We start from the raw sequence: 12,265 nt of genomic DNA, 5'->3' as shown, positions 1-12,265 counted from the left end.
CAATTCTTAGAATTGATACCTAAACCTAAGGATGTTACATATTTCTTAATTACCCTTCTACAGAGCCTTACAACATCCACAGTACTAAGAACAAACATTTCTTAGTACTAAGAAAAACGCATTTTAATGCTAAAGACTCCATTCAAGTAACTGTCTTTTTAGAAGCAGAACAGCACAGTAAAAGCACAGATGCTTGAGACCAATTGCCTAAGACCAAATTCTAATTCCACCACTTTGGCTGTATAACTTGACACAAGTTACTCAACCTGTCTATGCCTTCGTTTCCTCACCTAAGGAATGAGGATGATAAAAACAGTACCTATCTCACAAGCCTGCCATAAGGAATGAGTTCATGTACATACAGCATTTAAAATAGTGACTGACAGTAGTAAGGACTTTTATATGCATCAGCCTTTTTTTTTTTTTAAACAGGGATTCTATACTTTGCATGCATACTGTATTTTTTATTAGTGGGTAAGAGGATTATTCATTAGAGAGGTAAGAAAATTCAATTTACAATTTTTTTTTTTTTTTGGAAACAGAGTCTCACCCTGTCGCCCAGGCTGGAGTACAATGGTGCAATGTCAGCTCACTGCAACCTCCACCTCCTGGGTTCAAGCAATTCTCCTGCCTCAGCCTCCCAAATAGCTGGGATTACAGGTACACACCACCATGCTCGGCTAATTTTTTGTATCTTTAGTGGACACAGGGTTTCACCATGTTGGCCAGGCTGGTCTCGAACTCCTGACCTCGTGATCTGCCCATGTCAGCCTCCCAAAGTGCTGGGATTACAGGCGTTAGCCACGGCCCCCAGCCTACAAATTTTACATAGAGAGAGAAAGGTAGAGAAAAAGACAGCTGGGTGAGTGGGGGGAGTACAGGGTAAAGGAAAGGAGGGAGGGAGGGAGAGAGGGGAAAAAAAGCAAGCAAGCAAGCAGGCAAGTAAGGGAGCTTAGAAGCAAGCTTTGGCAGGAGAGGAGTACACCTGCGGAGTATATATGGAGTGGAAATGGGGAGGGGTGGTAATGGAGGGTCGGACTTCCAGCCCTTACCTGAATCAGCCTTTCAGGATCAGGAGAGGGAAAGAGAGCATTCAAGACCAAGGGAGGCAGAGAGGAACAGACAGAGTATGCACACTGGAGGGAAGTAAGGCAGAAACAGAAGGGAATGAGAGAAAATACTGTGGAAGGTAGAGAAAGATGCAGGGAAGGGAAGTCAGGAGGAAGAGGGACTATAGTGTAGTACTTACAGCAGGAAATAAAGAAAATCATATTATCTATCTCAATGAAAATGTTAATGCCTCTAATGACCAAGAAACCAAATCCATCTTGAGTTACTTGGTTTCCAACTCTTTCTTTTCATCAAAATTGAAGAAAATGCCTGACTTGTTAACAGGGCATTTAAAATTTTTTTTTGTGACAATACATCATTAAGTGCTTCTTTAGCACAAAATTCAAAAGGAAGGCAAAGAAATGAGTCATGTTGCTGTAAAAACGCCTTCAAATCCCATCGGTTTCTCAAGACTCACACATTTAAAAGTAAAAATTACACAAAGGAAATGGAAACTTTGCCCTAGTAATATTCATCAATGCCACTTAAACTACTTAGGGAGAAGGACGCCACACACCTTGGTAAATGGTTACGTTCACTATGGAATTTTATGTCTAAGGCTTTATAAAATTACGTGTAATATTTATTTGTTTGATCAACTGTATACTACTACTAATTAAATAACATAGGAAACATATTTAAGACTTCTTAACACTTAAGAGGAAATTAAGTTCAAAAGAAACTTTTAAGTATGTAATTTCTATATACAAAGCGTACCTTGGAGAAATTGCAGGTTCAGTTCTAGGCCCCACAATAAAGCAAGTCACATGAATTTTGGTTTCCCAATACACATAAAACTTCTGTTTACACTATACTGTAGTTTTAAGTATTATGTCTTCTTAAAAAAGCATTAATATGCACATTTATCAAAAATGCTTTATTGCTAAAAAATGCTAATGATCATCTGAGCCTTTGGCAAGTCATAATCGTTTTGCTGGTAAAAAGTCTTGCCTCCATGTTGACAGCTGCTGACGGATTAGGGCGGTAATCACTGAAGACCAAGCTGGCTATGGCAATTTCTTAAAAGAACACAATGACGAAGATTACTGCATCCTTTCACAAAAAAATTTCTCCATAGCCTGCAATGTTATATGATAGCATCTTTCCTACAGTAGAATTTCTTTCAAAGTTAGTCAACCTCTAAAGCCCTGTTGCTGCTTTATCAACTAAGTTTATGTAATATTCTAAAGTCTTTGATGTCATTTCAACAATGTTCACAGCATCTTCACTAGGAGTAGATTCCATCTCAAGAAACTACTTTCTTTGTTCACCCATAAGAAACAATTCCTCATCTATTTAAAGTTTTATGATGATACTACAGCAAAATTCAGTCACATATTCAGGCTCAACTTCTAATTCTAACTCTCTGGCTACTTCCTCTACAGGTGCAGTTACTCCCCTCTACTGAAGTCTTGAACCCTTCAAAGTCATCCATGATGACTGGAATCAACTTCCATCAAATTCCTTTTAATGTTGATATTTTGACCTCCTCCCATGAAATGTGAGTGTTCTTAATGGCATCTAGAATGGTGAATCCTTTCCAAAAGGCTTTCCATTTACTTTGCCCATATCTCAGAGGACTCACTATCACTATGGCAGTTATTACGAAATGTGTTTCTTCAGTAAGACCTAAAAGTCAAAATGACTCCTTGCTGTATGGGCTGCAGAATGGATATTGTGTTAACAGTATGAAAACCACCTTACTCTCTTTTGTACATCTCTATCAGTGCTCTGGGGTGACCAGGTGCACTGTCAATGAACAGTAATATTTGGAAAGGAATCTTTTTTTCCAAGCAGTAGGTCTCAACAGTGGTCTTACAATATTCAGTAAATCATGCTGAAGAAATATATGCTGTCTTCAGGCTTTTGCTGTTCTATTTGCAGAGCACAGACACCGTAGATTCAGCATAATTCTTAAGGGCTCTAGGATTTTCAAAACGGTCAATGAGCACTGGCACTTAAAGTCACCAGCTGCATCAACCCCTATCAAGAGAGTCAGCCTGTCACTGGAAGTTTTGAAGGCAGGCACTGACTTCCCTCTCCAGTAATAAAAGTCCTAGATGGCATCTTCTTCCAAAAGAAGGCTGTTGTATCCACACTGAAAATCTGTCATTTACTATAGCCACCTTCAACAATGATTTTTACCTAGATCTTCTGGATAACTTGCTACAGCTTCTATATCAGCACTTGCTGCTTCACCTTATATTTCTATGTTATGGAGATGGCTGTTTTCCTTAAATCTCTTGAACCTCCATTAGCTTCAAACTTTTCTTCTGCAGCTCCTCACCTCTCTCAGCCTTCACAGAACTTAGGAGAGTTAGGGTCTTGTTCTGAATAAGACTTTGGCTTAAGGGAATGTTGTGGCTGATATCTATCCAGACTACTAAAATTTTCTCCACATCAACAATAAGTGATTTCGCCTTCTTATCATTCATGTGTTCACTAGTGTAGCACTTTTAATTTCCTTCAAGAAATTTTCCTTTGCATTCACACCTTGGCTAGAAGATCTCAGTGACATTCTTCTGAGCACACAGAGATATGAAGTGAGCACATGGTGTTGGAAAAGTGGCATCAAGAGACTTAATGCAGGGTTGTCACAAACTTTCAATTTGTTAAAAAAAAAATGCAACTTCTAAAAAGTGCAGTAAAGCAAAGTGCAATAAAAGTATGCCTGTATATCCAATTTTGTTACAGAAAAGCATTACAGGCAGATCGGTTAGAATTTCAAGCACGGAAACAGATTATAAGGATAAAACTATGTGTGTGATATGAAATTTAAGTAGAAGTTCACAAAAAAAAGGTAATGAATGACATTTCTGGTACTGAATAAAAAGTTTACTTATATCTTTTTAAATCAATATTAAGTAACAAATCACTATGACATTTAGATTCCACCGGTTACATTTTAAAAAGTGATAAAACAGTTCTGAAGTAATCATATTTATAATACTCTAGAAATTACATTATTTTTTAAAACTTTAATTATTTTTGAGACAGGATCTCTGCTTTGTTGCCCAGGCTGGAATGGAGTGGTACAATCATAGCTCACTGCAGCTTCAAAATCCTCAGGCTCACATGATCCTCTCACCTCAGCCTCCCAAGAAGCTAGGACAACAGTTGCATACCAACACGCCTGGCTAATTTTTTATAGAGACAAGGTCTCGCTATACTGCCCAGGCCGGTCTCAAACTCATGGGCTCGAGTGATCCTCCTGCCTCAGACTTCCAAAGTGTTAGGATTACAGGTTTGAGCCACTGCACTTGGCCATAATTATATTCTTCACAATCACTTAAAGTTATGAAGAAAAAATTTTAATGCAAACTTAAAAATATGCAAGGATCATCACTTTTCAGAATTCTCATATGAGTTATATAAGCAAAAAGTTTTAAACAGTACTGCTATAGAAATTGTGTGGACCAGCCCTCTACCTATGACTAGGCATTAGAAGTATAAGGTCTTAACCTATCAATTAAGTAGGTGCAAGGATGCCAAGAACATCTCAGAATCATATAACATATGCTCAATTACTTTACCAGGCTAACAGGAAATCTGAAATCATTTTAAAAGGCTCTAGGTCTTCTTAACCCAACTAAGAACTGCAGGCATTATGCAAATCACGCCATCTTAAGCTGAAGCAATGAAAACAACTTAGAAGACATCTTTTAGTATAGAAAAAAAGTGATATTCCACTTTCAGGAACACATGGATCAACATATCTCAATGACATTACTCTGAGCCAACAGGAGATAGTCTTTACATACCTAGTGTAAGACCTCAGGATTTGGCTATCACTGAACAAAGGACAAGGCTAGAAGAGGCAATCAGCAGAAAAATACAAATAGATGTATCAGGATGAAAAGTATTTCCATAGTTGACAATATAATCACACTGAAAGCTGCACTAGAGATCACTGTCAAGGTAATTTCTAGCTTAAAAAATCAGTAATTGGGACAGGGGCGGTGGTTCACGCCTATAATCCCAGCACTTCTGGAGGCCGAGGTGGGTGATCAACAGGTCAGGAGTTTGAGACCAGTCTGGCCAATATAGTGAAACCCCGTCTCTACTAAAAATACAAAAAAATTAGCAAGGTGTGCTAGTGTGCACCTGTAATCCCAGTTACTCGGGAGACTGAGGCAGGAGTATCACCTGAGCCCAGCAGGCAGAGGTTGCAGTGAGCCAAGATCACACCATTGCATTCCAGTCCGGGTGACAGTGCAAGACTTCATCTCAAAAAAACAAAAAAACCAGTAATTGACCAGGCACAATGGCTCACACCTGTAATCCCAACACTTTGGGAAGCTAAGGCAGGAGGATCACTGGAGCCCAGGAGTTTAAGTTTGAGACCAGCCTGGAAAACACAGTGAGACTTTATCTCTACAAAAAAAAACAAACAAAAATAGCCAGGTATGGTGGTGCATGCCTGTAGTCCCAGCTACTTGGGAGGCTGACGTGGGAAGATCACTTGAACCAGGGAGATCAAGGCTGCAGTGAGCCATGATCGCATCACTGCATTCCGGCGGGTGACAGAGTAAGATGCTGTCTCAAAAAAAAAAAAAAAAATCAGTAAATGTGACTTCACTGTTCATTAGATACATATATTTGAGAATATATAAGTCCAGGTGTGATGACTCACGCCTGTAGTCCCAGCACTTTGAGAGGCTGAGGCAGGAGGATCACTTGAAGCCAGGAGTTCGAGACCAGCCTAGCCAACATGGTGAAACCCCATCTCTACTAAAAACACAAAAATTAGCCGGGTGTAGTGGCGCATGCCTGTGATTCCAGCAACTAGAGAGACTGAGGCAGGAGAATCGTCTAAACCTGGGAGGTGGATGCTGCAGTGAGCCGAGATTGCGCCACTGCACTCTAGCCTAGGCAACAGAGTGAGACTCTCTGTCTCAAACAAAAAAAAAAAAAAAGAGAGAGAATATATATAATGCAGGGGATCACTTTCCAGCTTAAGCGGTAGTGTATTTTTATATTCCTTCCATACTAATATATAACTCTCTCTCACTAGAAATTCACAAAACAGAATCTCAAACTTGTGAACTAAGGAACGTTGCCTGAAAAATTTAGTAAATACCAAAATCTTCAGAACACCAGATTCCTTTCTTATTTAACCACTCCAAAAGAATAAGTAGTTTTCCAAAGTTATGGCTACAGAAAAATCACAGTGATCTTTAGTGATCCTAGGGCAGCATCAATCCAAAATTGCAAGTTCAGGGGCAAAGGATTTTGCACTACAGGATGTGGTTTCCCTATTATCTAAACTAGGCCATCAAGTCTAGTCCTCAAGGTACCATGCCACTCAATATTTCTCTCTTTGTTCTTTCCCCAAGTTTTTTCTCCAAGTCTGCCATAAAACTTTAGCCACTTAGAAGAATTTGTCATTCTAGCAGAAAATCTTCAATTCCTTTAGCACCCCTTTCTGCTGTGTAATCCTCCAGTGATTTTCCTTCACACACACACACAAAAAAAATTACAGTGAAGAGTAACACAGAAAAAACTATCGTAGCTTAGGCACTTTTAGAGCAGAGATAAAAAGTAAAACCATAGCTGAATACGTTCCAATTCATAATTTATTATAAACCACAATTCGAGGTAAAAATCAAACTGCCACCAAAGTACTAGCAGGTCAGAATCCAATACAAAAGTAGTCACCACACCCTAACGCTGAGCATATTAGTCTTTAAAATGAAGAACTGACCTTTTTGATATATAAACCCAATAGTGCCCTACTTCATGCCTACCAATACCTGAAAATTAATCTTTAGCTTATTATTCATTCTCAAAACACTCAGACTAAAGGTTTCCTACAATATCCTAAGATAGTCAACAGGCAGAATTTTTCTGATATTCACAATTGGCTCTGACTAGTTATTTCTGATCATTTATCATTTATACTTACGGATTCCCTATTCATGTCTCTATTCTCTAGTTCTTACCACTCCTCTCTCAAAAGTTCTATTCCATATATTCCTTCTCAAGTTCTTAATTTTTAATTGCCTCCCTAGTTCAGATTCTTTTCACCCATTCACTCCCAACTCAGCAAGCATCACATCCAAATTTTTGCATCCCCTTCCCCTCAATATTCAACAAACCTGGGTTCCCGAGACCCATGGACTTTTTTCTCACTTCTGTCCCAAAAGCAGAAACGGCAGGGATGTATAACACTTACAGGGAGACCGAAAGGTGTTCGGAATTGCTCCCATTTTTGTTAAGCCTCACATCCAGTCTGTCATCTACATCAGCAGTCCCCAACCTTTTTGGCATCAGGGACTGGTTTCATGGAAAACAATTTTTCCAGACCGAAGGAAGGTGGGAGGGATGGTTTCAGGATGAAACTGTTCCACCTCAGATCATCAGGCATCAGATTCTCATAAGGAGCACACAATGTGCGCTCACATCCCTTGCATGTGCAGTTCACAATCAGGTTTATACTCCTCTGAGAGTCTAATGCCCCCCACTGATATGACAGGAGACAGAGCACAGGCAGTAGTGCTCGCTCACCTGCCAGTCCCTCACCTCCTACTGTGCAGTCCAGTTCCTAACAGGCCACAGACTGGTACCAGTCCATGGCCCAGGGGTCCCTGATCTACATAATAATCTAAAAGTTTCATCAATTTTTAAATAAAACTTAAAAATAATAAAATACTAATAATTTATAGAGTCTATGTCACAACCCAAGAAGAAGAAAGCACTGTGGTATACAGTAGAGAGACTTGCTTACCACTAAGGTAGGTTTTCTGAGTAAATTAGTGCTAGCACACAATTTTGGGGATCGAAATATGTTTAAAATAAAAATCATTCCAAAGACTCACCCAAGAAATTAGGATACAGATGATCAATATTGTCCACAACATAGTTACACTTGGGACATCTATTATTGTCCTCCAAACTCTGATGAATACACTTGTAGCTATTAGTAGGGGGGAAAAAAAAGGCTTAATTAAATCAATGAAAAATTAATAAACTGGTCACAAAATAATGACTATTAGTCTTCTATTCCTCATTTTCAACATAAGTAATCTAACAAATTTATTTTTGTTTATATTTTTACATTATCAACAGGATATACAGGGCACTTACTGGGTGAACAGTACACAAAAGTTATTTCAAACTAAACTCAAATATCAAAGCTACTGTATACAAATTTAAAAAGCTGTACTCACTAAATTTTAAGTTTATGCAATTTAGATAGTTCATAACACCACCACAAAAGCAAATGCCTACAGCTCAGTTAAGCAAACAGACTATTCATGTTACTGGCATGCTAACACCCTTAATACTCAGCATTCACTCAAATAAAAAAGACAAACAGAAAACTCAACCAAAGACAAAAATCAGTCAATAAGCATGAGAAAACCACCATCTTCACTAGTCACAAAAAGCTGATTTAAAATTATATACTAGATTTTACCAATCAGGTGGAAAAATAAAATACTGCCAGTAAGGCACCACGGCTCACACCTGTAATCCCAACACTTTAGGAGGCAGAGGCAGGAAGATCACTTGAGGCCAAGAGTTCAAGACTAGCCTGGGCAACACAGCAAGACTCCATTACTAGAGAAAATGAAAAAATTAGCCAGGTGTGATGGCATGTGCAGCTAGTTGGGAGGCTGAGGCAGGAGGATCACCTGAGCCCAGGAGTTCAGGGCTACAGTGAGCCATGATTATGCCAGTGCACTCCAGCCTGAGTGACACAATGAGACCCTGTCTGAAAAAAAGAGAAAAACAGACAAAAGAAAATACTGTCATAGTTAAAGAATACATGTGGCTATGAACAATCTCAAGTACTGTTACAGAAAATGTTAACCAGTACAACTTTCCTAGAAGCCAAGTTGCAGGAAAAATCTTAAGGTTTTACATCCCCTTTTGAATATTTTACTTCTAGGAATTTATCCTAAGGAAATATATATTTAGAAGGGTGTTTAATACAAGATTATATGTAAATAGCAAAATAAAATAGAAGCAATCCAGACACTAAGAAATTGACTAAATATATTTGTAAACATCAATCCAATGCAATGCTATACAGCCATCCAATATAAATTATTGTAACTTGTATGCCATAAAAATAATCTACTCATTGCTAGAAAACTGTGATTACAGAAAATTTTCCCTTTCTTACATTATATATTTCCATAATGTTAAACCTTTTACATTTGTGTACCTCTCTATTAAAAAAAAAACTCAAGCATTTTTCACCCAAATCATGGAAAAGTATAAAACTGATATGAGAAAAAAATGTCATTACACATACTGCTGAATAAAAATGACAATCTATAACACAGTGGATATAATATAACCCCATTTGTTTTAAAAATTATATATGTGTACATTTAAAATAAATTATAAAAGACAATCTTCGCAATGTTAACAGTATTTGTCTCTGGGTCATATAATTATGGGAAATGTTTTCTTTGTAGATGTCTTTAAGTCAGGTTTCTATAATAAATATTACTGGTAACACTCAGGAAAAAAATGATTTCTAAGAAATTACAAAGGCAATCTGTAAAGATCATTCCTACGGAGAAAGTACCTCTTTTATTATGTATCCAAATTACTATAAATTTACTTGAGCTTTGTAAACGGAAGTTGATTTTTATATCCACTTACCTTCCCCCTCCACCTTAACAAAATACAAAATAAAACAAACAAAACAATAAAAACCTACATTCCCCAGGTTTTGCCCTTCTGGTTATCAACTACTTTCACATCTCACATTTGTTACTTTCAAGGTAAGTAAAAAGGAGAAAGGTGTGAAGAATAAAAGTAACGGTGGTCTTTGGCAAATAACAGGGGCCTCAAGACTGAAGTAAATGCCAGGCACATAATAGACACGCAAATATCTACTGAACAAATGACCTGCACAATGTTCCAAAAACAGTATCATCACCTCTTGCAACTATGACAAGGCTAGAATTACCATAATCACAAAATATGCTTCACAGATGACTGAAAATTTCCTATATGGAAACTTCACTGAGGAAATAACATACTAAATCTTTATTTTCATTTTTATTACAAGGAAGAAGTATAATGTAGGCATGCAAATACAATAGGCTAAGAATCACAACATGTAGAAATTTATAGTCTGCTTAGGGAAAAAGGAAATGAGTTAACATTACCAGGAAATATATATACAAAATTTAACCCTTTTATAAAATCAGCAGCTGGGCAACATGGCAAAACCCTGTCTCTACAAAAAAAATAATAATAATAAATGCAAAACTTAGCTGGGCCTGGTTCTGTGTGGCCTATGGTTCTAGCCAATCAGGAGGCTGAGGTTGCAGTGGGCAGAGATTGCATCACTACACTCCAGCCTGAAGGACAAAGCGAGACTCTGTCTCAAAAACAAAAAAACAAACAAAAAAATCAGCAAGTTCAAACAAAGCAAGTTATAAAGGAGAGACTCTGAAAGGTAGTTAAAGATAAGAGACGGCTGGGAGCGGTGGCTCACACCTGTAAGTCCAGCACTATGGGAGGCCAAGGCGGGCAGATCACCTGAGTTCAGGAGTTCAAGACCAGCCTGCCCAACATGGCGAAACCCCGTCTCTACTAAACATACAAAATATTAGCTGGGCGTGGTGGCAGGCACCTGTAATTCCAGCTACTCAGGAGGCTGAGGCAGGAGAATCACTTGAACCTGGGAGGCAGCGCTTACAATGAACCGAGATCACACCACTGTACTCCAGCCTGGGCGACAAGAGCAAAACTCCATCCCCACCCCCTGTCAAAAAAAAAAAAAAAAAAGGTAAGAGACATGCCAGGCTGGGTAAATCTGCTCACGCCAGTAATCCAAGCACTTTGTGAGGCCAAGGTGGGCAGATCACCTGAGGTCAGGAGTTTGAGACCAGCCTGGCCAACATGGTGAAACTCTTCTCTACTAAAAACACAAAAAATAGCTGGGCATGGTGGCAGGCGCCTGTAATCCCAGCTACTCAGGAGGTTAAGGCAGGAGAATCACTTGAACCTGGCAGGCCAAGGTTTCAGTGAGCTGAATTGCATCCCTGCACTCCAGCCTGGGAGACAAGGCGAGATTCTGTCTCAAAAAAAAAAATTTTTTTTTAGTTTTTTTTTTTAAAGTCAGGACCGGGTGCAGTGGCTCATGCCTGTAATCCCAGCACTTTGGGAGGCCAAGATGGGCAGATCACTTGAGGTCAGGAGTTTGAGACCAGCCTGGGCAACATGGTGAAACCCCCATCTCTACTGAAAATACAAGAATTAGCCGGGCATGTTGGTGCGCGCCTGTAGTCCCAGCTACTCAGTAGGCCGAGGCAGGAGAACTGCTTGAACCCGGGAGGCATAGGTTGCAGTGAGCCAAGATCACACCACTGCACTCCATCCTGGGTGACGAAGTGAGACTCCATCTCAAGAAAAAAAAAAAAAAAATTAAATAATAAAGATAAGAGATGGGTTGACAGATAAGTAGAAGGAGAACATTATGGGTTTTCGCAAATAACTTTTCTTTAAAAATAAATGATAGAAAATGTGTAGATGACAAGAACAAGCTAAGTTGTTAAGTCAGAGAGGAGTTTGTTAGGCTGGGTGCAGTGGCTCATGCCTGTAATCTCAGCAATTTGAGAGACTGAGGTGGGAGGATTGCCTGAGCCCAGGCAATGGTTTGCAACCAGCTCAGGCAATGTGGTAAAACTCCAACTGTACAAAAATTTTAAAAATAAGCCATGCATGGTGGCAGTGTGTCCCCGTGATCCCAGCTACTCAGGAGGTTGAAACAGGAGGACTGCTTGAGCCCAAGAGGTTGAGACTGCAGGGAGCCGTGTTTGCACCACTGCACTCCAGCCTGGTGACAGAGTGAAACCCTGTCTCAAAAAGCGGAAAAAAAAATTTTTGTCAATATACAAGAAATTATTCCAATATCTAGTAGAAACTCCTCTTTTCTTTAGCATCCTAATCATATTCCACATCAATAGGCTTACTACACTATCTCTCACAGACAAGAAAAAAATGGGACATAGCTGGAAGTAACTGTTCTCAGTAACAATATAGTTACACACAAATATCAAGTGATTTTTCTGCATTGCACTTGATAAAATCCATTTATATTGTAAAATTAAAGTACATCAAATTACATACCACTGTATACAACTTAAGTGACAAGATGCCTCGAGTGTATCTTAGAGCATCTACTACT

The 12,265-nt window shown here is 38.9% G+C and overlaps 1 protein-coding gene across 10 annotated transcripts in view; it reads right to left on the bottom strand.

Annotated features, from left to right (window-relative positions):
- COP1 (COP1, E3 ubiquitin ligase) overlaps positions 1 to 12,265 on the bottom strand; it is a 258,997-nt gene that overhangs the window by 219,725 nt on the left and 27,007 nt on the right. For all 10 annotated transcript variants that reach the window (XM_025403629.1, XM_025403653.1, XM_025403683.1 and 7 more), the window contains exon 3: positions 7,929 to 8,026. In XM_025403629.1, coding sequence (XP_025259414.1) covers positions 7,929 to 8,026 — 98 coding nt within the window. The remainder of the gene's footprint in view (positions 1 to 7,928; positions 8,027 to 12,265) is intronic.

The sequence above is a fragment of the Theropithecus gelada genome, chromosome 1 (assembly GCF_003255815.1).
Source record: "Theropithecus gelada isolate Dixy chromosome 1, Tgel_1.0, whole genome shotgun sequence".
NCBI classification, from domain to species: domain Eukaryota; kingdom Metazoa; phylum Chordata; class Mammalia; order Primates; family Cercopithecidae; genus Theropithecus; species Theropithecus gelada.
Note: the sequence above shows the minus strand (reverse complement) of the source record. Positions and strands in the feature narration are given on the sequence as shown.